The sequence below is a fragment of the Lissotriton helveticus genome, chromosome 3_1 (genome assembly GCF_964261635.1).
Source record: "Lissotriton helveticus chromosome 3_1, aLisHel1.1, whole genome shotgun sequence".
NCBI lineage: Eukaryota > Metazoa > Chordata > Amphibia > Caudata > Salamandridae > Lissotriton > Lissotriton helveticus.
This window is the reverse complement of record NC_136061.1, coordinates 1,928,356,629-1,928,382,100: the sequence shown is the minus strand read 5'-3', so window position 1 is coordinate 1,928,382,100 and position 25,472 is coordinate 1,928,356,629. Positions and strand designations below refer to the sequence as shown.

The 25,472-nt window shown below is 45.9% G+C and overlaps 2 protein-coding genes across 2 annotated transcripts in view; both read left to right on the top strand.

The window, feature by feature from the left end:
• Nucleotides 1–25,472, top strand: part of FRMD5 (FERM domain containing 5) — a 575,457-nt gene that overhangs the window by 102,059 nt on the left and 447,926 nt on the right. The window lies entirely within an intron of this gene.
• The window catches only part of LOC144825353 (inactive phospholipid phosphatase 7-like), a 60,498-nt gene continuing 38,711 nt past the window's right edge, over nucleotides 3,686–25,472 (top strand). The window contains exon 1 of the mRNA XM_078684144.1: nucleotides 3,686–4,451. Within this exon, the coding sequence (XP_078540270.1) occupies nucleotides 3,998–4,451 (454 nt within the window). The 5' untranslated portion in view covers nucleotides 3,686–3,997. The remainder of the gene's footprint in view (nucleotides 4,452–25,472) is intronic.

Here is a 25,472-nt window from a genome sequence, read left to right as displayed (position 1 = left end):
ATTCGAGTATGGACTTGAAGCTCCGCCCACTCTGCGCCCAGATCTGTTGACTGGGTGTGAGTGTTTGATTGGTTCAGATGCTCCGTCCATCACCACCCACTTTAGTACCGCTTTGTTCGCCATAAGTTGGCAGGGTATGCTCAGACGTGAGTCCCTTGTTCACTTTTCCACTGGATTCAAGCAAGCCTGGCTGAAGACGGCTGAAATGCCAGAAACCGGTCCTAGGAAGCTTGTTTCCGGTCCAGGGAAGGCATGGCATGGCAGTTCAGGCTGGACTGTTCCCATGAGGCACAGGGTCAGACTGATTTGCATATGGCCATGTCTGAACTGGGGTGGCAGAGTGGGCTAAAGAACAGTGATGGATTAAACCCAGATCTGTTGACTGGGTGTGAGTGTTTGATTGGTTCAGATGCTCCGTCCATCAGCACCCCCTTTTGTACCGCTTTGTTCGCCATAAGTTGGCAGGGTATGCTCAGACGTGAGTCCCTTGCTCACGTTGCCACTGGATTCAAGCAAGCCTGGCTGAAGACGGCTTAAATGCCAGAAACCGGTCCTAGGAAGCTTGTTTCCGGTCCAGGGAAGGCATGGCTCGGCAGTTCGGGCTGGACTGTTCCCATGAGGCACTGGGTCAGACTGATTTGCATATGGCCATGTCTGAACTGGGGTGGCAGAGTGGGCTAAAGAACGGTGATGGATTAAACCCATATCTGTTGACTGGGTGTGAGTGTTTGATTGGTTCAGATGCTCCGTCCATCACCACCCCCTTTTGTACCGCCATATTTTTCATTGGCTTGTGTCATTGTCCTTTGTAAATGCTGGCTTCCAATTTTTTAACATGCTTTCCTGCAACATTCAACTCGCCTTGCACGCTTTCACCTTCTAAGCAGCCCGGGACAATGCCGGACGCTTCTTTGAAATGAAATAGATCTCACATTTACAAGAGTTTGAGCTATTGGCATTGTAAATGACAATGTCTTTTAATTATCAAAACAGATGAAAGGCATTGTCATTTACAATGCCAATAGTTTAAATTGTAGCAAATGCAAGACCTATTGCATTGAAAATGCTTGTTTCCTTTCCATTGGGTGAAATCTGATCATTTTCTTCTTAATCCGCTTTCTCTTACTTTCCTCTCTTCTCCTGTTCCTTTATCTTCATTTCTCTCGCTAGAACTCAGACTCCAAATAAGTGAAATGGGAGTGGGCAGGAGATGGGTAGAGAGAATGCCAGGTAGAGAGCGCTGTGGTAAAGAGGGTTAAGACAGAGGTGAGCTACAGAAATATGGGAAAAAAGGAAGTTGTATGGAGGGGCAGAGAGAGAGAGGACTTTGGAACAGAGCAGTGGGTGACAGAGACAGAGGTGAGAGGGAAGGGGTAGCGAAAAGGTGTAGACGCAGAGGTAGGCTAGTGATGACATGACAGAAGGGAGGTAGAGAGGTGTATTGAAAGAGAGGTTAGGCTGGCAGATATGAGGTTGGGAGAGATTGGATATATGAAAGATGTGGGGAGAGGGGAAAAAAGAAATGTGAGACCGAGAGTGAGTTTGAAGGTGATGGTAGAAGTTACAGAGGTTACAAGCTAGAGGTATATAGAGAAGTGAGGTAGAAGGGCTAGAATATAGGGAATGGTGAGGTAGAGACTGATGAGATGCAACAAGGTAGAGAGGTGTAGTAGAGAAAACTGAAGTTGAGACGGGAAAGGTATAGAGAGAGACACTAGGTAGACAAGGAGAGTGTGTGTATAGACGATCGCAGAGAAGAGGATAGAAGCAAGAGAGGACGTGTTTGAGAAAGAGGGAATAGATGCGTCATGGTAGTGATTCACAGTGGTGACACATCATCATTGTGTGCACGCTCTGGCTTTGACAATGAAAACGAGAGGCTGAACACCATAGCGGGCGGAAACAGGCGCCAGAAACCGACAATAGCTAAAAGAGACGAACACTCTTTGGACCAGGTGGCACAATTAAATCAGAGATACAAACATTCAGACATCAGTTAGGGTTAAGGGTCGTGTGCAATGTAATAGGTAGGAGCGCCCTCTAGTTTGTGCCAGACCATGACTAAATTGATAAATTCCAAACAGCGACAAAGGCATAGTTAAAACTCTTGTAACATACCAAAGCATAGCATTTGGTGGTTGTGGACAATCCCACCCCTTTGTGCTAACACTCGATAGTGACACACTGGTGATACACAGTCCTGATAAAGTGGTGATAAATGCATCATACATCGATGTAATACTGACATTTGGTGGCGGCACGGAGTGTAGGCATGGCCCAGAAGGTTGGTGAGCTGCCATCACACTTCCTCAGTCTGCTGACAGCCCCCACTCCCTGTGCTATAAATAGGTTTGATCCTTGCATTAATCCTCTCCTGGTGTCTGGAATAAGCTCCTCGTATAATTACTTTTGCTGGTTAACAGCTGGACTTGTGGTTTTTCAAGTGTTCGCAGATTATTGTATTGATTTTGTAAGGGGAGCTGGCCGCCACAGAGTAAGAAGTGTGTTGAAGGTGGAGCAGCAGGTTCTCTGGCTGACCTTTGACACCAGCATCTAAGATTCAATTTGAGGACACTGAGGAGCGTTTTTTAGGTTTTGCCTGGCGAAAAGATGCGCTCTGCGCATCTTTTTCGCGCAGGCGAAATCCTGATGAGAACTGTAGTGTGGCTTTGGGTCGGCCCTCGTCATTCATTGGCTGGCTCCATAAATGGAGCCTAGCCATTGGACGAGGGGCCTGTCCGTCAATGCCGGACCAGATTCGGGGGCGTTCCCGAGATTCTTTGGCTTTTGCCGACGTCACGCGACGTCAGCCGAAAGCCGGGAACGCCCCCGAATCTGGTCCGGCATTGAAGGCACCCGGAAGAAGTCCAGGTGAGTGCTTGCTTTTTTTTTTTGTCGGTTCCCACCCCCTCTCCCTGTCTCCGGACCCCGTTCCCGCCCCCCTACCGCTGCCTCGCTCTCCGTGTCTCCCCGGCCCCGTTCCCGCCCCCCTACCGCTGCCTCGGCTCCCGTTCCCGCCCCATCCCGGTTCCCGTTCCATTATAGGAATACGATATTGTGGTGATGAATAATTCTGGCACATTAGTTTTGTCAAGGATATTGTGTCACTGATCAGGTTAAAATCCCAACCAGTTATACTAAATTCTAAATGACGTGTTGCACAGTGACGCCGGTTAAAAGACTGAACCTGGTTAAAAGTATTGCACGCGTAATTGCCCATTTGACAGCTGTGGAACTTTTATTCCCACGCAGATTCTACCGTGAAAATGGCCCGCCTGCTGGTAAGAGCGGGGTCTGCACAGGACTGGCCCCCGGTTATAGTCTGCTCTGCATGTTGTTGGCGAAGGGGGTGGGCGCTCGAGTGAGAAGGGTCCTTCCAAAAGAGCTGCAGTTGGCACATGTGATGTAACCAGAGTCGGGAGCGGCTGTGTGCTGACCTCACTCAACCGGCCCTCCTCGCTGTCTTGGGACACACAACACTTGATTTAGATCCCAGAAGGGGGCCGGCAGCAGCTGCAGGGGACGGGATTAAGAGGGACGGGAAGGAGGCCTGCTTTGAAACTACAATCCCCGTCATCCGTCACTCATGCCCATCGGGACTGAGCCAGAGACGAGGTTTAAATAACCCAGAGCCGAGCCCACCAAACCTCCTCATCCTGCACGGCTCTACCTTTGCGCGGTGACCATTGGCTATTTGGCAGTCCTGTCAGAGCCTGATTGGTGGACGGCGGGGCCAGCCACAGTCTCCTCAAGCTTGGTGGGAGAGGAACGTAAACAGCATGGACATACCTTTCACTCTATATTTATCTGCTCGAGTCTGTTGCAAGCAGCAGGAGCTGGGGCTGCAGCAGGCATTCCAGATATATGAAGGCTCAAAAAGAAATATATTTCAGCGTCGCTTGTTTAACTGTAAAGGAAATACTTTAAAGAAAATAGATATAGCATTTCTCTGTTATTATTTTTTTAACACAGCAGGTTTGGGACGGCACAGCTTGCCATGCCTGCCCCTCAGAGCAGATCTCGAGCCAGGGACCGGAACAATGTCCTGAACAGACCAGAGTTTATGTCTTTGAACCAGCCCTTGCGAGGGAACCCAGAGAACCGGGGTTCGAGCAGGAAGCAGAGCGTGCAGTTTTCTCAGTTCGCATCGCCCAATGAGGGCACCAGCAAAGACCGCCGGCAGTCCCAGCAGCTGCCCGAGGAGGACTGCATACAACTGAACCCTTCCTTCAAGGGCATCGCCTTGAACTCCATGTTGGCCATCGACATCTGCATGTCCAAGAGGATAGGGGTGTGCGCCAGCAGTGCTTCATCTTGGGGCAGTACCCGCTCTATGGTCAAACTCCTCGGGGTCACCGGGCACGGAATCCCCTGGCTGGGGGGTGTCATCATCTGCCTGTGGAGGAGCAGCACGCTGGCTGGGCAGGAGGTGCTCCTGAACCTCTTCATGGGTAAGTTGGCTTCCTTCTCTGCTGAGTGCTGATGATTCAGCCCTAGGGGACCATGCTTCTGGTTGGCAAGAGATTCCGTTTCACTTGTGACACCTGTTTTCCAGTTCTGGGCTTCACTTTAGCTTTCATTCTACTCTGGTACTTTGGTGCAGTTGCCAGTTGGGATAGGTGAAACTAACCAGGACAACTCCAAAACGTAACTGGGTTTTTAAAAGAAAGCAAAGGACAGAAAACTTGTTGACATGCTCAGATTAATTTAACTGGAAGCACTTAGCTTATTGGAAATAACCTATTTTGGAGATCACAATCTACGCCTATAAAGATTCTGAGAGTTCAGTTTCTTCTCCTGAGTGTAATGTTGGTCATGAGACTGGAACGGAGAAAGTGCAATTTAGGCCTGTAAATATTCTGAGAGTTCAGCCTTTCTCTCCTGAATGTGTGAGGTTGGAATCCACCTTCTCGAAGTATGAAATTGGAGCCACCCTCTTCTGAATGTGAGATTGGAACCATCCTTCTTCCAGTATGAACTTGGCATCCTCAAGCTTGAGGTTCTGTTCTGAACATGGAAAGCTTCTGTCAGGGTTGTGAGTTTGGATATCTCTTCTCTTAACTGTGAGATAGGAGTGCTTCTGTCTTGTGATTGTTAATATTGGAGTCATCCTTTTTTTTAGCTTAAACTGTATGAAGTGTGACATTAAAAATTCTGTCTTTACCATATTGCATAACTTGTGCTGCTAAATGTGAGGAATTATTGTACCCTAAGAGAAGTTTTCTGGCCCTTCATGGGAGAGTTCAGGAGTGGCATCTGGTCTTCAGTATGAGAAACTCCTTTTTAGGTTTTGCCTGGCGAAAAGATGCGCTCTGCGCATCTTTTTCGCGCAGGCGAAAACCTAATGAGAACTGTAGTGTGGGTTTGGGTCGGCCCTCGTCATTCATTGGCTGGCTCCATAAATGGAGCCTAGCCATTGGACGAGGGGCCTGTCCGTCAATGCCGGACCAGATTCGGGGGCGTTCCCGAGATTCTTTGGCTTTTGCCGACGTCACGCGATGTCAGCCAAAAGCCGGGAACGCCCCCGAATCTGGTCCGGCATTGACGGCTCCCGGAAGAAGCCTTGGAAACAGCAGCCCCGACACAGCCACAGGAGCGCTGGCCCCCGCCCTGCAGCAGCCGCCGAGCAACACCGGCACCCGCAGGTAGGCGCCAGGCCCACTGGGGTGAGGGTGTGTGAAGGAAGGGGTTGTGTCTGACAGTCTGATGCTACCTCTCATCCCGACAGCCCCAGGGGGTGGGGTCTCTTCCTGTTACTTTTATGCTTGGGAACGCGGGGTTGGATGCTGGGGGAACTGTTGATGGGGTGGTCCGAGGGTTTGAAAAGTTTATTCAGGCCTTGCTTTTAAGAGTGGTGGTAGTGACACAAGATGCAGAGGTGGCTAGTTCTATCCTACCGCCGATAGGATGCTGAGCGAAGCAGCTGTAGGGTCAGAGTGCAGTAACGCGAGGGCAGCTGTCATCGAGGGGGTCATCCCCCTTTTCGTGCGGTGTTTCGGAATAGAGGGATCAAGCCCTCAATACTGCCTAGTAACGCAAGGTGTTGAGGCACAGTGGCCCACCCCTGTCAATGATTCGTCGGACCCTCTGTGTACCGCTCTCTGCTGGTGATGCTGTGCACTGCGTCTCTTTTTTGGTGCACGATCCCTGATGCCGGCTGAGTTCAGTGATCGAGGGGTGCACAGTAGACAGTTGCTGCGGTGGAGAAAGCGACATAGCTGTTAGATCGGATTCCCACAACCCATTTCAAAGCGACTTGCACCACCTATATTCCCTTGCTCATCACACACAACGTGTAGTTCTGCTCTTCCAAGGCCCTACTTCTTCAATGGTTGCAGGAGGATACCGGTATGGATCTGTGATATATTTCTCCGGTGATTGCGGGATTCTGGGCCTGTGATAGAACCCGCCACCGCCCCCTCCCTTTTTGCTTTGCAGTCTGCAAACGCGGTGCAGCTCCGCGCATGGACCTGTAGGGGGCGCGCTCTGGCCCTGACTGCTGCCAAGCACACACCGTTTCCTACAGGGTATGTGCAGGCCGAGCCCAGCTCGCCTGCTGCACAATGAAGCATGCAAACGACCATGTAACCATCTACCGGCCTGGGATCTCGGCGGGCTCTGCTTTGCTGCGCTCGCACGCCCGTGGAGCTGCTTCATACTTAAAGCATCACTTAAGCCTAAACTCACCAAACTGCTACACTGAGACCCGAGTACTCGTTGCATGTGGTCTATACTCTCTATGAAGATGAACCATCAGTTCCTTTTTGGTATTCCGGCTTCACTTCACCATTACATAGAAAGTGACGTTTTTGACAGCTGAAGTCCAGTTTTTGACAGCTGAAGTCCAGCACGTGTTTATTGATCAACATTTCAGGCGCACTCCTCTAGGGGTAGGATTTGATAGAATGCTACTGCTCCGAGTGTAATCTTGATTTTGCTGCTGCACTGTCTTTATTGAAGATCGTTTCTAGTGCAGAACTAGCAGGTGTTATGCAATATTACGTTTAAGGGTCTTATTTTCTTTTACTTGGTTATTTTAATAATTCGGCTGACACGTAGAGGTTCTGTAGCAATATCAGACTCTAATTGTTTAACTTGAAGTTTTGTGTGATTTGTTTTCCTCACTTTAGAGTGCGATGTGAAACCAGGTGCTTTCTATATGGGTTGTGCCATTATATTTTTTAGTACATCTCACGGTGAGCAAATAAAGTAGTTTGAGGGATCACCGCCACATTGCTCTTGTTTCTAGAAAGCAAGGGGTTGTCTTTTTCTTGTGACTTTCAGTTTGTTTTCATAAAACCATTTGTGCTCACCTTTTAAGTTAATCTTTTTTTAGATGTCTGTTATTGCTCTGCCGAATGCAATGAATGTCAACAGAAAATATCCACACTTGTATCAGTAGTACATTTGATCAAGTTAGTGACAATAATGCTAGATGAAACTTTTTTTGGTCTCACAGGCGGAACGTTAGACTCTTGGCAGTTAACTTTGAATTATTGACCAACTAAAATATATTTTGTTTTCTCGAAACAATCTTGGGAGTTTCTCATTGTTGTTAGTAGTGTTTGTTTTTGTCTGTGCAGTATAACCTGGGACTGAACACTTTAGTGTTAATGTACAGAATTGTCAATGTCTGAGTCAACATGGCGCAAAGACATGGCAAGGGCTGTAAACGCAACTTGGAGTTCATTTAGGATTTGCAGTTTCACAGAGCATTCGGAAAGTATTCGTTTCACTATCCTGTTATGTTCGAATAAACTTGAGGCTGGAAGGTCTTCGTTTTTTACCACACACGTGTTGGGGATCGTATCTGTGGGTGTTTGTGTGTGTCATTTGCAAGAGAATAAGCTATTGGCATTGTAAATGACAATGCCATTTATTTATGTTTAAAAAAAACATAAATAAAAATAATGTCAAGAGCAATGCCAATAGCTCTAACTTTAACAAAGGCAAAACCATTGCATTGTAAATGCTTGTTTACCTTTTTCTGAGCAAGCCCCCTCCCTTTCCACCTCTTTTCAAGGAACATTTCCTGTGTTTAACCAAACTCTGACCATTAATGCTCTGCAGTTGATAGACTGGTAGACAGATGGACCCCCCTCCTTTATGCCATAAGTGTGCACTGTTAGAACTAGGCACCCCAGTAATATCTTGCAGGACGCTGTCTCCTCTGCCTTACATTGGGAATGGGAAGGTCAAGGGTTCTGTACCCTGAAGGTGCCTGCAAACAGTCTCTTCTCATTTTTGTCTGTGCCCTTTACCTAGAGACTGCACAAAAGGCGAAAAGCACTCCTATACCCGGGAACACATAGTGGGAATGGGGCAAGTGAAAACTGCAATGGCTTTGTCTAACTTCATATGCATAATTTGATAAATTAGCATTATAAACAGAGTAATTCTCAAGCCCATGCAACTTAGCACTACAGAGGCATTTTCTTGCTACAGAATAGCGCAATTGAGCTACATTGAATGATACAGCTGTGGACTAGCACGGTACCCAAGTCCACGATCAGTGGCAAAACATGTTGGCAATCAATATTGCCCATGGATATTTTCAAACAGTCCTAATTTTTGGCCTCATGCCATGCCTAAAAATAGGTTGTTGACCTAAAAAAGTATAGCGATTTTACTCCAGATAAGTCTGCCTGGGTCTAGCAACCTTCACTTGTATGGATGCTTTGGCCTTGCTAACATTCAAATGTAAGACTTTAAAAACAAGCACTGGCGTTGCCAATAGGTCTCGCAGTAGGAAAGTTGGAGCTATTGGTTTTGTAAATGACATTTTATATTTAGGTTTTGTGATTTACAATGCCAATACTTTTAACTTTAGAAAATGTGACACTTTTAGCATTTGTAATGCCACATGTTTTGTATTGACGTGACTTAGATGTATTGATATTACAAATAACAATGGCTTTTAATTTTTTTAAATAATTAATACTTAAATAAAAGTGATTGTAATTTATAATGGCAGGAGGCAACATATTTTTGCGACTCAACTCCGCCTACACAGTTAGTCCAATTCAGCTCTTAACTCCACCCTTGGTACCTGGACTTACATAATCATCATCATGTACTCACTATAAAGCACTCCGGAGAAATCCTCAAAAACGACCTATGACATGGGGAGCGACTGAAGAGAGGGTCGCAAGTAGAGAGAAAGGGAAGAAACAGTGACAGGACGGGGACACATAGCCTGCATGTGTGAGAGGGCACAGGAATAGTAGAAGAGAGAAGGGAACACAACGGAAAAGGGGCTTATGAGAGTGTAAAAAGCAGTAACGAGTTGCTGGAGGAGAAAGGGTGCACCATTGTCCGATGGAGAAGGCTGACATCACATGCCATAAGTCGAACTAGCCTTGAACAAGACCGACCTACATCTTCACCCTCCCCAGGTCATGAAACAAGTACCAACGGCTTACTCGATGCTTATGCACAAAGAGAGTAATTGCTGAATGTATTTGATATTTATTTCAAGTGGTTAGTTTTAACTCCATGGGCGTTTAAAAAAACAACAAAAAAAGACAATAGTGTACGTAGCTTTCCGTGCCACTTTGCTGTGCTGAATTAACGAGTTGCCCTTTTCAGGAGGCAGCGCTATAAACTATTTTAGTGCACATGAGTTATGCGTGTGTGACAGAGAGTTTCCTCGGTTTGCGCCGGCTGTCAGTCTGCGGTTCCTACCGCTTCCTAGTCACTTGAAAAAAAAACCACAAGCAAGCAAAAACGTATTTCCCTGTACTCGTGTCACTACTGTAAGCTTGGGCGTGAAATACCACAGATATTGATCACGGTGGCGATAGCGTGATATTCTGCTGCAATTGCTGTGTAGATGTGCAACACCCATGAAACAAAGATGGACGAAGGAAATAGCGGGACAATGCATGGAGACACACCCTGCAGGCATCTTAGAGGCACCACTGAGTCAAATGTCAGCCCAAACACAGAGGACAGGCGAAGCGAGCACGAGAAAGGTTTCCTACCGCAAACACAGCACAGATGTTATTCCCGGTCAAACAAAAGCGCGGAGATGCCGGTCTTATGGCCAATTGAGCGCTATGCCAGTTTCACGCAAAAAAAAAAAACGAGACCTATTGCGTGGCAAATGCTTGTTTTTATTGCAGTGTGTTGTGCTGAAAAGTGGGACATGGGAATGTCTGGTTGCTTTCTACGCGAGTAGCCGCTAGAAGACAGATGTCATGAGGGAACTAACCTCTCAGATCTTCTGCTCAGTTTCCTTGATTCAAAAAGATTGTATCTGATCCAACCACCCTGAGAGTATATGCTACTGATCAAAACAGATCTTCACTAGAGATGTCACAATTTCCTCTTCGTCATTCTAGAGGGGGGAGGGGCGGGTGGGGAGGTACAACTAGATTTACACATTTTTAATAAACTTGACATTTTTATATGAAACAGTGTCCAGTGTCAAGACTGTGGGGTGCATGGAAGGGAAGGTTGAGATTTTCTTTACTCTAACATGAGTTATACAGTGTCGGATGGTTTTTGACAGAGAGTGAGTGATACAAAAGGGATCCGATCCGTTCTTGTTTCAAAATATAAATACCATCTATCTACCTCACCACACCTGACTGTCTATATACGGTTCAGTGACCATTCATCCTCTAATTCATCTAGGGAGCCTCGAGGACAGGGAACGTGGGAACAAGTTCCATCAGTCACGTGGGTTAGTTTGGAGGGCCGCAAGATCTGCAGATAGGGAGCATTGCCTTCAGAGAGTACCATTGCCCTAGAATACACATCACCCACACCTTCTCCTGCCAGGTGCCACAGAAACCCCTCTTTGGATTACCTGACAGAGACCTCTCTCTGCCCCCAAGATCTGAATGCACCAAGGCCTGTGGATTGATCGTGCACGGCAACAGCACAGAGGGAAGCGTGTTTGTTGAGGCAGATTGTGGCTTCCGGCCAGTTCCCCGAGTACTTCAGAGAAGGGAATGTTTGTTCAGGTTTCACCCTCCTCTGGCCTGGGCGTTCCTGTGAAGTCTTGAGAGAAGAAGGGGACGGAAGTTGGGCGGGAGTTGGCGTTTTGAGAAGGAAATTAACAGGCTGAAGCTGGCGAAAATATACAGCGGGGTGTAGTTGCCATTTGTAAAGTATGGAAATGCCTGCTGGGCAGTGGCGGGCGGGTGCAGCGAAGGCCAGCAACAAACGACAGGGGAAAAAGCTGATGACCCAAAATAGTGGTCAAGGTATTGAAAACACAGCCCCCCTGCTACCACCCAGGAACAATGCGCCTAACCGAGAGCACGGCTTGCAGTCATTTAGCGTATACGGCCATCCTTTCCACCACACAAAATTTAAATTTTATAAATTATTCCGACTCTCACCTTTGTCACACAACTTTCACGTAGATCCTGCCTGTTTAGGGCTCATTTTACTCGCGCAGACCTCGTCGAAACGACAAGGGGAAACATTACTTTACCCACTGGTATTTATATTGCGTTGCTATAGGTACCCGACAAATCACTTTTCATTACAAGAGCGCCAGGAGAAGTTAAAAAGAAAACGTACAAGTGGGGATTTACATTACACAATCATTACATTTTACTTAAGTACAATGGCATTTTACTTATTAAGGCACAGGGAGGGTTATATACCTAGAATCACGCGAATTTTCACACAAGTGCCAACAAGGCTGGGATTGGATCCTAAATCCTCGTGTTCCAAATTAAGCAGTTTAGCTGCGATAGCAGCAGGAGTTTCACAATTGTGCTTTGTGTGATGTCTGCCTGTGACCTTGTCCACTTTATCACTGCTTTAAGAAAAGAGTTATTTTCCACTCTTTTGACGACAAAGTGAGCCTGTGAGTGCATTTTATTGAGTAGTTTTACAAAGTGTTAAAACTTCACCTCGGAGTGATGGAAGAGAAACAAAAAAAAAATAAGTCATGAAAGTTGGAAACGCAATGAGAGTTCAGCCTGGTGGTTAGGATGGGCCCAGATCCGAAATGCTTCTGTCGCTTCCTCGATAGTTTTAGTAAGTGTTAGACTTAATTAAAAGCTTGTGTTAAAAGCTGAAAAGAAAGGGGGAGATGTGGCCAGAGCTGCCTTCTTGCGACTTGGGGAGCGAGGTTCGAGTCCTAGCATCATATCAACATTATGTGATCCTGGGCACATCCCGATGCCTAACAAAACAAGACGGAGGGAAGGCAGAGAAGGGGAGGGGGGAGGAGAAATGCGACACGGCGGGTGTGAAGCAGCTTTCACTTATTAAAAATATCAAGCCTATTTGCTTAGTAAGTTTCGTGCTTAATCTATAAAAGAACGAGGGCCGGTGCCCATGTGCTCAGAAGCCCGCAGAAAGCGCTATTAAAGGTCTGCGCACCAAACACCAAAGCTGCGTAGTCTGGAACCCATCTCATGGCTCTTTAACCAACTGCACTCCCTGCCCCCTTATCTCACACGTGCAGGTTCATGCTTTCTCCCGTTGTGACAGTTTCCCGTCTTTCTTTTCCTCAGTCTTTCCTTTTGTTGTTTTTCCTTCTCTTGTTCGTGGGAAATGACTCGTGAGGAAAATAAGTGCTGGACCTAACAATGAGTAACGATGGGCCCTACTGGCACCCTCCGGCTCAAATTAAGCACGTTTCTATCAGAGGACACAACTACATGTAAACCTTCACCATGCATATCGATAGCTACTTCATGATATTTCACCAACTCAATACAAACGGCTAAGCTGTGGTACGAAAAACAAGCGTTGGCAAAGTTGTAGGGCTGTAGGATGCCCGTTGTTTTAATTTTTAACTTCTTTAAAAAAAAAATTTTAATAGGACATCACGCTAAAATAAATAAAAACTAAAAACAAATATTGTAAGTAAAGATTAGCTTACCAGCTCTGGAAGTGAAGTGAACACTTTTTAGGAGAATGTACACATTTTCAAGAGCAAAATGACGTCACATTAAAGTGAGCCAATGGTTGAAGTGAGCTGACCGATTGCCCCACGCTCTAGGTTGTGGCAGGTGGATGCAACATGCGAATGACACTTGTGGATGAAGAGGCCTGACAAAAAGTCCCTCGATATGCAAATATACGTATGTATTTATTTAAAGACATTGGACTGACGAAGCAGCTTATTTAGGCAAGACCTAACAATACAATGCTGTGATCCGAATTTATTCGAAAACGCAGCAAAAATCGTTTAACTATGCACAGCCTCAGAAGATGGTTTTTTGGGGGGCCTTGGTCTTAATAGCTTGAAGAAAGAACTAAAAGAACAGAACGTGTACTAATTGTTGAGGCTTCAATGCAGTGAAGCTGGAGTGCAGACACTCTGTGTGGGAGGAGTGCTGCTACGGCCTGGATTAAAAGCTTGCGTTAAAAGCTGAAAAGAAAGGGGGAGATGTGGCCAGAGCTGCCTTCTTGCGACTTGGGGAGCGAGGTTCGAGTCCTAGCATCATATCAACATTATGTGATCCTGGGCACATCCCGATGCCTAACAAAACAAGACGGAGGGAAGGCAGAGAAGGGGAGGGGGAGGAGAAATGCGACACAGCGGGTGTGAAGCAGCAGGGGCCTATGAAGTGAAGCTAAGCTTCACTTCAAAGGTGTGGGAGGAGTGCTGCTACGGCCTGGGGGAAGCTGGCTGGGGAGGGGGAGTTTATGGCCCAAAAGCGCGTGCCTGTGGCCACGTGAACTCGATGAAAACCGCACGAAAAAACCAGTGGTTTCACGAGTATTTCGAGCACTTGAATTCTCGCCATTTCCCATTCCTTCGGAATGGAAAAGGCGAGACCTAAAAACTGCCATGCTCATTGAGACTGCCGGGCTCACTCCGGAGAATATGCTATAATAGGGTGCAATCTTACTGCTTGGCATTAGTCCTGATTTAAATATTTACTGGGAACAACCACTGGCAATGCCAGTTGGACTGGCTGTAATTTGTTGCACCATGCACTTTCACAGGCACACCGCTCAACCTGCACTCACATGAATAAAATTGTTTACTTCTACTGGGAATTGTGGGAGTACTCGGAATAGAAAGAAGAACCAAAAAAAAGAGGGCCTGTTTGCGCTGGTGTGATGGCTCATGGGCACAACCAAGTGTGCATAAGAATAGGAACGAAGCCTGTGAGAACTGAGATACTCAGAACAAGTGCCAGCAAGTGCATTGTGCTCCGTGCAAAGTGTCTTAAACAAGATCAGTTAATTCACTGGTAATCTGTGGAGAAAGTCCAATAGTGATTTAGGTGAAGTGTGCGGAGGTAAATTAAGTAATAGATGTGACAGCTGCATTTTGCACAATTAAGGTGACAGATAAGATTTTCTGGTAAGCCAACCACAACTACATTTCCATTAACCAAACAGGATGAAATAGCTACCTGGGTCATCAATCTTTCACTACAAATCAGAAGCAGGACAGAATTTTTCTAAACTCTTCAAATAGGACTAACATTTACCTTGATCTTGTTGACACATGAGCAGATGGCAAGATCAGCATTGTTAGTAACACCAACATGTTTGGTCACAGGGACTGAGGCCAAGAGCCAGTGACTACCAAATGGTGATCCAGGTCTTAGGATGATTCCCTTGAACCAGCACCGCCGTTTTAACTGCATTGAACTTCAAAAGGTTATTGCTCATCATACATGTGAATTAAGCAAGACTTTCTTGAAGTTTAAGGGAAAGTCTAAGTTACTATTAATTTGTTGTATCAGGAATTGAATAGCAACAGCGTACATACAAAAGTAAAGCCAAAAGAATGAATGAAGCCAGCTAAAGGGCTGAAATAAATGATCCAATATAATTAAAAAATATATATTTACAAGATTTCAGGTGCAATTATAATTTTAACCTCCTTCTAGAGGGCTCTTGTAGAGTAACCTGTGTGGAACAATGTATCCTAAAGTAATATCATAGTTGGCAACTAACCCTGTAAATCTGGTGTGTCATGGAATTCACAATGCAAAACTCATACCTTTTGCATTTGTCAGAGGGTCACCATGTAAATACCCAGCCTATTGAGTTTTGCCAGGAGTTCCCAATGTAAAGCCACGTTTTAAGGTTTTTGGCAAGCAGTTCACTTTAAAATCCATATTATATTTGTCAGACAGTTCACAATGTGTACCCCGTTTATGCTGAATAGGTCGGGGTATCTCTCAGCGTTAAAAACAATCCCTACTGTGTTTGACATGGGATTTGCGTTACCAATGTCCCTGTCCGTTATGAGCAATGGAAGTCCTTCTTAGGTGGACTAAGACAACTATTTTTCAATCAAATGGTTATAGAGAAGATCAAAAAGCAGGCAGAGCCACGAACCTCCTCTAAGTACTACTGCTTACTGCTATATTTCTGGAAATCACATAATCCTTCACAGACAACAATTGGCTCCTAATGTAATCTGTGGTGTTACAAGGTTAAAACTAATTGTCTACACACTTTAATAGAGTCCTCCCTTGTAGGCGTAATGGCCTTTACATATGCTTTTCACAATAAATGATTCAGGCTTACTCCCCTTGTAGTAAAGTTTCATAATAAACCTATTGGGCCTATGACAAGTGACCTAACCTTTTTCAATTAACCAACCCTGTCTACAGCCTTGATCATTTGGTTTGTCTCTATTGCAAACTGAGACCTACCCTACTGAGCATGATCTGTGCAATACAGCTCTGTTTTTCGGTGCAGACACACATGTTCTTCCCAATCAAATTCAGCAATGAGGAGGATCAATGTGTCCGCAGATCCAAACCCCATCACTCAGTAGTGCTCTTTAAAACGTTTTTTGTTGATCTCATAAGGTGTTGTATTAGCTGTGCTGTCATGCCAAATCAAAAAATTAGATACCATGGTGTGACAGGTACCAGACTTTACCACATTTTCCCACTTCAGACGTGTTAAAAGTAAGTGCAAAAGAGTTGTGTGTGAGGTGTATTTTGGACCATCATTGCCGGAAAACTGCATCGCCCATAGATGTCGTTCCTCTAAACTATAGCTTTTTGCACATTTTTGAAAAATGTGTGATAATCAGATAATCAAACAAGGAGTAAAGAGGATACCACTTAAAAAGGACACAGGCGTGTATTCCCTGATGGCATGTAGGTTTCTTGGAAGATGTGGGGAAACTGCACAAGGTTGGCTTGGAGATTGCTGGCTTCCTTTTCTATATTACTTTGGGCTATGGCTGCATGCTCATATTGTGTAGTCACGTTTAGATTTTGAAGAATGTATCCGGCCAGTATTGTGAGCATGTTTTTGATACTCTTGATCGATGGAACTTCTCAACAAGATACTCTAATCTACTAAAGTGAAACTCAAGCTGTTATGGGATATTAGCTTTGAGGTTAATAATTTCATTAAGCCTACTTTTAAAGTGAAGGTATGATTGTACTTTTTTTGTAAAGCATATTTTGTTTGTTGCCTTCATTTGTTTTTTTTCAGTTTTGTATTGGTGTCTGTGAAACACACCTTGACACGGAGGAGAGGACTAATGAAAATTGGTGGCTGTGGGCCTACTGGTGGGGGAACTCTCTTACATAATCTGCAATTTTTCTCCTCTCTGTATTTACAGACCTGCATAACATATCACTCACAATGCAGACCACTTCTATTTTTGTAGCGGTGCCCCTAAACTGAGCACTGGGGCCGGTACAAGAGACTTCCCACCCACAAGTGTCCAGCATTGTGTCCTAGCAGCCATTGATGTAGCTAGACCTTCTGCCAACGGGGTGGACCCAAAGTATGCCGCCCAGTGCAGGAAAGATCAGGGGGTGTGGCGGCCGATGAACGACTTGTTCCAGGGGGGTGGACTGGCGGCCGACACACGGCTTGTTCTCAATCTTGGGTTGGGGTGGTGGTAGTCGACAGATGTGACTTGCTCACCACCGCAACCCCCCCCCCCAACCCCCTCCCTCCCCAGCTACGCCACTGCTAGCAGCAGATCTGCATACGCTATAGACGATGGGCCCTATTCACAAAGGGGAATTCTGTCATAAACATATATTTACAATGAAGTGTACCTTTGTAATAAACATATATTTACAATGAAGTGTACCTTTGTAACAGTCGCCTTGAATCCACAAAGGGATTCCTGGCAGGTATAAACTCATTTAAGAGTATGCAGCTCTTGGCCACAAGTACAGAGATCTCTCCAATTATAAATTCCACTCAAGTGATAGAAAGGGGAGGTTAAAAGATGTGGTGCTGTGGTGTAAACTACCTTTCCAGGGTTGGAATGCAAATAGATCATTTACCCAGACCTTCACCAAATCTAGGAGCAGCTTTCTCTACAAGAAAAAAGTATTGCCCTTGCTGAGGCAAAAATAGATGCATTTGCACAGGGGAATATATCTCCCCAGAGCAAAGTTCTCTACTGTGGAGAACTCCTTGGAAAAGTCATTTGATCTTCCCAATGTTACACCTAGGAATGCTGGTAAATAGCAGACATTAAGGGAAGTACATACAGACTGAGATCTGCACCCGTACTTCTACTTTTTTCATGAATCATGCTTCACAGCATTAAACAGGATTTGTTATTCTTTTCTTAATGTACCTTGAGAAATTACGTGAGCCTCTTCAGCTTCCCCATTTCCTCTTTCCACTGAAAGAGCAGAGGTGTAGTTCATCCCTGCACCGGTGGCAGGCACCTCAAAGTGCCTGCCACCGGGGCCAGGGATCAACAGGATAGCCTTGCACCCACGGGAGCCCTTCTGGGTACCCCCAAAGACAGAGTCCCAATGCCTTTCTGTGTCGGAAAGGCCAGCATAGAAAGGCAGTGGGAAGCTGCCATTGTAGTCTCTCGGCCGGAAATAGCTGGCCTTGGGATTACTGCAGGTTTTCTGAATGGCAGACGGGCTCTCCAAGTCCATCGGAGGCCATTCGGAAAACCGTTTTGGATTCCCGTCCAACTGACCCCATCAAAATGGGTTGGTTGGAAAGGAATCCGCACGGGCAATTCCGATGCAGTCAGAACGGCTCTGACAGACGGCCGGAGACGTTCCCAACCGCATCAGAATCCGGCCCTAAGTTGTGTCCGTTTCCCTAGTCATTTGCACATGCATTTTTCACAGCAAATGACAGCAAAACGTATATTGAGCCGCCATTTTTCATTGTAACCTAAGACACGGACATTGTGGCAATATTTCCATTTTTGTTTTGGTGTAGTGATACTAAACTAGTGCTTTTAGAGGAGTGGGGCATGAGGCAGGAAATGAAAAATACTCGAATGTATGCCTGTGCAGAAGAGTGTATTCATTAGCCGTGCTTCATGGTACAGTGCATACTGGTATGAGCATGGTACGCTTAGCCTTTCGTTAGCTTTTCCATGATATCTCTTTGTCATTGGGGCTGGTTTATTGGCTTTAAAGAGGAAGCGATCTGGCAACATGAACTTTCTATTTTACAAAAAAGCTGCAATATACAGAGTGCAACAAACCGGTGAAAAAAGTATCAAATTAGGTTTTCCAAATTTAAATTGATAATCATCATAATAACACTCGCTTGTTTGGTGTTTGTTTTACAGGACTTCAGTATTCTTAACTGACTTGTCCATTGTATTTTTTGAACTTGGGCGATTATCGCAAGAAACTGACATATCTGTGCTGCGTGGGTGCTGCATCTGATCATTCTCATTGCCAGTTCTTAGTCATTGACTAAAAGGTTAACCAAGTATTAACCTGCGATTTAGGGCCTCTTTGAGAGACAGGCGTTTATTCCATTTCACATAATAACCATGCTCTTGGCCGCCATATTGAAGTGGTGATAACTGGAAGGACAGCTTTCTGGGAAAAACAGTTTCATCAAAGTTGATTCTCGCTCAAAAATGCCAGATGAGAAATAAACCTGCCCTTTGGGATACTGCTGCTGTTTCTGGTGCCACTTGTTTGAGAGAGGCTTGCAGGGTTGGTTCCTTGCTGCAGCTGGTGGATTTATGAATGCGTGATCGAATTGCTTACGTAGCTTCTGTTTTGTGTGTGCTGAGTTGCTGGATGCTAATCTATGCAAGGCAGAAGGGCTCTGCGGTCTGTGTTGTAACTGAGCTGTGATGGGGACACTTGCAATGCGGCTGCCTGCACTATAGCTATTCTTTTCTGTGTTGACGTTCTCTTCCTGCTGCTTATACTACAGAAACTCGCATGGCTGCAGCAGGCTTTGGGCTTTCTCTGAGTCCCAGAGTTCAGTCCTGCAGAGCATCTCATACTGAACAGATTTGTAAAACCAAGTGCAGTTCTGAAAGGCCGATAATGGTAATACCGGCTCAGCCCTTTCCACAGTCTCCACTGGTTTTGATTGTGATTTGGAGCTGACTTGTGATACAGTAGTGGGAAGATAGCTTAATATATGCAAAGAAAGTAGCCACCTCCCAATTCCGGCAAAAAAGAGAGAGAAAGTGGAAGATTGTACACAGAAATTTTCGCCCGCTGGCAGGCTATATCGGAGGTCAGCTGACTCGTTTAGCAGTTTGCTCTTATAAATGGCACTGGTCGGGCATATAAGCCACTGTAGGAAGATCTCGCGCCTGGCAACACAGCTACTTGCCCTACAGAATGATGTGGAGTCCATTTTATTTTACCAGAAAAAAACAAAGGCAGTTGCGTGGGCTGGCAGTAATTTTCTGCCTGGCCTTCCAAAAAAGTGTACTAAAAAGCAGTGGGTGGAGGGGTCAACGGAGGAATGGACACACATAAGATGGAACAAGATGAACAAGGAAAGCCATTGACTAGGAGGCAAGCAATGAGAGTGACAATAAAGCCAACCAATGGTAAGCAAAGGGTGGGCTTTAAGCCCACAGTAAGGTCTTGGCAAACCCACAGTAGGTCTTTTCTTGTGCTGGCTGTTAAGCAAAAGCTAAAAAGGACAAGTAAATGCCATGCCATAAATTTCAGACCTCTCTAAATTCATGTAAACTCTAGTCTGAAATCATATGTCCCTTAAGATCAATACCCATCGGTTAAAACGAAGAGTTCCATCCTCTGATTTTGCAATTGTCATTGTATTTATATAGCGCTACTCCTGACGAGCATTTGTAGCCCTTTTTAATGGGCAGGCCTCTGCTCACGAACCCAAGTAAGAGGTTAGTCCAGTGTTACAGAGATTACTCTTTTGCACTCAAGCAAACCATTCCATGCATTCAATCCTGTTTCTCTATGGTAATAGAGGTTAAGGTAAACATGCAAGTGACTTAGGCAAGGTTGTGTCCTAAGAGAAAAGGCATGCATAGGGTGGAAAAGGGAGAGGAGGGTCATTTGAAAGGAAAAGGAGAGGAGACGATCAGAGATTTTAAGTAATGATCAGTTTCTCATGCTGGATTTTTTTAATATAGAGGATGCTTTTTGAGATAGCATGCACGTCTCTAGATAGAAGTAACATTTATTTGTATGTGACCATAGTGCTATATTTTTGATAGGTGCTAGATTCGGGTGTGCAGTGCTAGGTTACTGCTAGACCACTGCTTCAGCAAGCACAGCTGATCAGTTCAGGGGTTGGAAGCTTAGAATAATGTCTGGGCGCAAACCTTGTAAGGATATTGTGCAAATGCTGGAGCAGATGTCTTCTGAAGTTTGGCTCACATAGAATTATAAAGCAAAGTGTCATCCATTTTGGACACCTCTGGTTTGACATGGCAGAAGAAGGGTGAGAACAACTTCCCCAGACAGTTAAGTGTATTGCCTACATTGCTGTGGCAGGAGAGTGGTGATCCAGACACTGAAATTCAACGAAGACTTTGTCAGCAAGTGACTGCTGGTAGGGGTGAGGGGCGAAATTGTAGATCCTGTTGCACAAGGTGAGGGGGGGGCATAGGTGAGGTATTTGTGTTTCTTGCAAAACCTATCAATTATTGGGATGGTACAGGCTCCTTACCAATATCTTTTTACATGAAATACTGTGAGTTTGGCCCTGATGGAGGGTATTGTTTTGCCTTGCTGAGGTGGATTGAAAGAAATCTGATGATTAAATGATTTGGTTTGGTGACCTATTCCAATACGTAATTTTGCCGCTGTAGGAAATTGTTGTTTGATTATAAAACATTAATATCCTAAGATATATCTGAAGGCTCTTGTACAAAGGATCTGAGTCCGCGTAATCAGTTTGCAGCATGTTACATTGAAGAAAGTTGTCCAAGAGTGTCCTCGTTCCTCCTTCTGTTGAGAATGTACTGCGACAGGCATTTACTCAAAATTAGCGATGTCTTGCTGTTTGAGTTAATGATGCGCGCATAGTTATGCTTGTGGGGTGTCTGTGTTGATTGTATTTCCAGAATTATGTTTGTTTGCCTGTGCGAAGGAAGCCCTTGCCTTCATGCTGCGCCCACACAAGATGAATTTTCTCCACATTCAAACAATGCTATTTTCAGACGGAATCAACCTAATGTAATCGGACTCAGAGAAAACTGGGTCCACGGGGTGTTAAGCACACATAGAGAGATGTCAAGTTGTAGTCTGGCATTCAAGATCACTTCTTTAGAGGGTGTCCTTGGTATTTATTTTTGCACCGCACTGATGGCCCACAGGGTGCATTTCCATCCTTGTGTTCATTTGTAACAACCATCCCATGGGCAGTATTTAGCAGTCTCCATGGGCAGTAACAAGCTGCTACAGTAGGCAGTGGACGTTAGCGAGACATCCCCATGGACAGCACACAGAATTTTCCCTGCGCAGTGAATAGTACACTGCTCTCCCTGTTGGCATAGGTGACGCATAGTGAGCAGTACTTGTTGCCTGAGTGAGCCATAGCGCTAGATGAGAGGCAAGCAAACACAAGCCACATAGATCAAAGCCTTGCAACTTTGTCTTGAATGTCCTGACCTGTCACTGTGAGCTGTAGTGAGCCTCCCCACTGAAGTACTGACCAGCTTTGCTGCCAGTAGTGAGCCATGCCATTCTTAGCAGAAAAACGTCCTTGTAAGTAGTCGTTAACTGTCCATGTGCTCAGTCTTAAACTACCCCGGTGTCCAGTAGTCAGCTATACGTTAGGCAGTAGCGCTTGAGTCATTTACTAACAATCTCCCTTCATCACAGTCTAACTTTCATTAGTTGCTGTGCTCTCGAGCTTAGTTCACTTCCCCCCGATAGGCCATCATTGCCCCACATCCTTTCACTTGAGTGAAACCCTGCCTATTTTAATTAATTAATGTCATCCTTTTCTGGCTTGTGACAGATTACCACTTCATTGCACTGATTGCTGAGATGAGCACACCCTTTTATAGCCAATTGAATATCAGTCTGTTATGCTTCCTGGAGCTCCAAATGTATATAATCAGCTTCGATTCTCGGCGATGGTCAAAGTGCACTTATCAATTCCCATCTCTTTTGAAGACTATGTTACCAGTGGAGTACCCATGGGTTCGTGGTGGGATGTGAACCTCGGTGAAGATGGTCTTCTTTTTTTCATGACAAATGCTAGATTTTGGAGATTTCTGAGATGTAGGCACAAAGGCGTCTGAGGTTCATATACTTGCCTCCACAATATTTTTGTAGAGTGAAATTTTGCCCACAATATTCTTGCACTATACTTGGTAGTTTTGGAGTTAGAATAGTAAATGTATATTTAACTCTCCACCAGTGACCTACACTTCACACTTGGAGAATTCCACCGTGAGGACAACCAGGACATTAATAGGACCTATGACGCCTTCCACGACTGGATTACTAGAGGACTAGATGCTCTCATCCCAGCCAAATGGACTAAAGGGCGCAGCGCACCCTCCAACCCATGGTACAACGACACCCTTAAATCCATGCGTAAAGACTGCAAAAAAGCCGAGCGTCTCTGGAGAAGGGAATACAATAATGGGGACAAAATTAACTATCTATCCAAACAAAAAACTTACCATAAAGCCATCTGTGCTGCACACGCCGCCTTCTACGCAGAAGAAATCAACTCGAGCTCTAACCCTGCCAAAATTGTCTTCAAACTGGTACAAGAACTACAGAGTAGCAGATCTCTTTCTCCCAGCATCTCCTCTGCGCAGCAATGTGAAGACCTCGCTACATTCTTTGTAGAAAAAGTACAAAGAACATACAGATCCTTCCCTCAGCACTCCCCTAATTCGACCACCCCCACCAATCCCATTACCAATGCCACCATCATGACACACATCCCAGAAATTTCTTATGATGACCTCACCAAATTATGTAGGAAAGTTAAATCAGGCTCCCCTGCAGACCCCATGAGTCCTACCCAATTTATGGAATCACTCGATTTTTTTCTGCCTTCTCTGGCCTCCATACTGAATCTCTCCTTCTCATGAGCTAGTGTCCCGACAGCCTGGAAACAAGCATGGGTTTCACCTATCATCAAGAAACCCACCCTTGACCCATCCAAACCGGAAAATTTCCGACCCATCTCACTGCTCCCATGGCTATCCAAACTTGCAGAGGCCCATGCAAACAACGTCCTGTCCCAACATATGGACCAAAACAACATCCTGGACCCATCTCAAAACGGGTTCAGACGGGGCCACAGCATGGAGTCTGCTCTACTGGCCACGACTGAACATCTCCGGACGATTCTCGATGATGGTCAGAGTGCTGCGCTGATTCTTCTTGACCTCAGCGCAGCCTTTGTCACGGTATCCCACAACATCCTTCTTAATCGTCTGGAGACAGTAGGGGTCTCCGGTCTTGCCCTGAAATGGTTCTGTTCCTTCCTGAAGGACAGATCCTTCCGGGTGTCAGCCCCCCCATTTTTATCTAATCCCCATCCCATTGGACAGGGAGTTCCGCAGAGCTCTGCACTGAGCCCATCCCTTTTTAATCTTTACGTGCAGCCACTTGCAGTAGTGGCTAAAGAGTGGGACCTTACGCTGGTGTCATATGCTGACGACACACCGCTGGCCATCACTCTCACGGAAGGCCCTTCCATCTCGGTCCTCAAAATTCAGGGATGGTCTTGCTGCAGTAGCCCAATGGATGACGAACAACTGCCTGCAGCTCAATGCGGGCAAGACGGAGGTGCTGCTCCTCGGTAAGAACACCAGCCACTGGAATGAGCACTGGTGGCCCTCGTCACTAGGCACCATTCCACCTCCCAAATCCCTGGTCAAAAATCTTGGAGTCTGGATGGACTCCGCACTCAGCTATCAGAGCCCCACCAAGAAAGTGGCTGCCACCTGTGTTGGCCTGCTGAGGAGTCTCAGCCCCATACTTGGTTTTTTTGACGCTAAGGTCCGTCAACTCATTATCCAAGCCACAATCCTCTCCCGCCTGGACTACGCCAATGTTCTTCTCCTTGGCGCCAACAAAGGAGAGACAGCACGACTGCAACGCGTGCAGAACTCTGCAGCAAGAGCCTTAGTCGGCCTTCCCCGCAGATGCTCGGCCAGAGCCACTATTCTTAAATTGCACTGGCTACCCATCGACTCTAGAATCCAGTTCAAAACCCTCATTATGACCTTCAAAAGCCTTAAACTCGGAAGTCCAAAACTGTTACGACCTCTCCTAACCCCTTATGTACCCCGGCGCGACTTGCGTTCCTCAAGCCAGCACCTACTGAGCGTACCCTGCACAAAGCTCTGCCGCATTGGCGGCCGCTCCTTCAGGGTCCTAGGAGCCAAGCTTTGGAACGCTCTGCCGTTAAACATCCGTTCCTTGGAAAGCCTGTCCACCTTCCGAAAGGCCATTAAGACGCACCTGTTCCCCTCTCTCTAGGCCACCTTTTAACCCCACTCCTTTCACTCTCAGGTTAGGGTCTGTGGCTCTTTAGCGCCGGGACGCCTCTTCGCTGGGGCAGCTGTTTGCGCTCTACCAAAACTATAACATAACATAACATATTTCCATGTAAATGCTTCTCAGATGAATTCTAAACGCGTATTCCTCACTTTTTAATCCTTCTGGGTGCCAGATTGGCTCCAGAAACTGTATGGAGTACCTCCTGTGTGCCGACAGGTGCACAGTCAGCCTCCATGTCAAGTCTGCACCGCCTCCAGATATGACAGCATGCAACAGCATATAAGCTCCATGCCTTTGTGCTGACATTTTGTCCTTGGAACTAGTAGGCCCAACCCCCTGCAGCACAAACCCTTTGGCTACCAGTTTGCAGTGCCTCATTATTGTATTGTATTGTATTGTATTGTAAGGGGAGCTTGTAAAGCGCGCTGACACCAAGGGTTTCCTGGCGCTGGTTGAGTACTGAGGGACCAAAAGGGTTTAGCCGGATTGAGGGAAAAGCCATGTTTTTAGGGATTTACGGAAAAGGGTGAGAGAATTGGAGATTTTGAGAGAGAGGGGAAAGGAGTTCCACAGTTTAGGGGCCAGGAATGCGAATCTCCGGCCTCCAGATCTGCAAAGTTTGACGGGGGGAATGAATAAGAGGTGAAGGTGAGAAGATCTCAGGTTCCGTGAAGGGCAATAGGTCCTGATAAGGGATTTCAGAAAGGCGGGACAGGGGCCGGATAAAGATTTAAAGGTGAGGCAGCCGATCTTGAAGGCTGCTCTCGAGACGACAGGGAGCCAGTGCAGTTTAAAAAGAAGGGGTTTAGCGGATTGCCATTTCGGAATCCCAAGGGCCAATCTCGC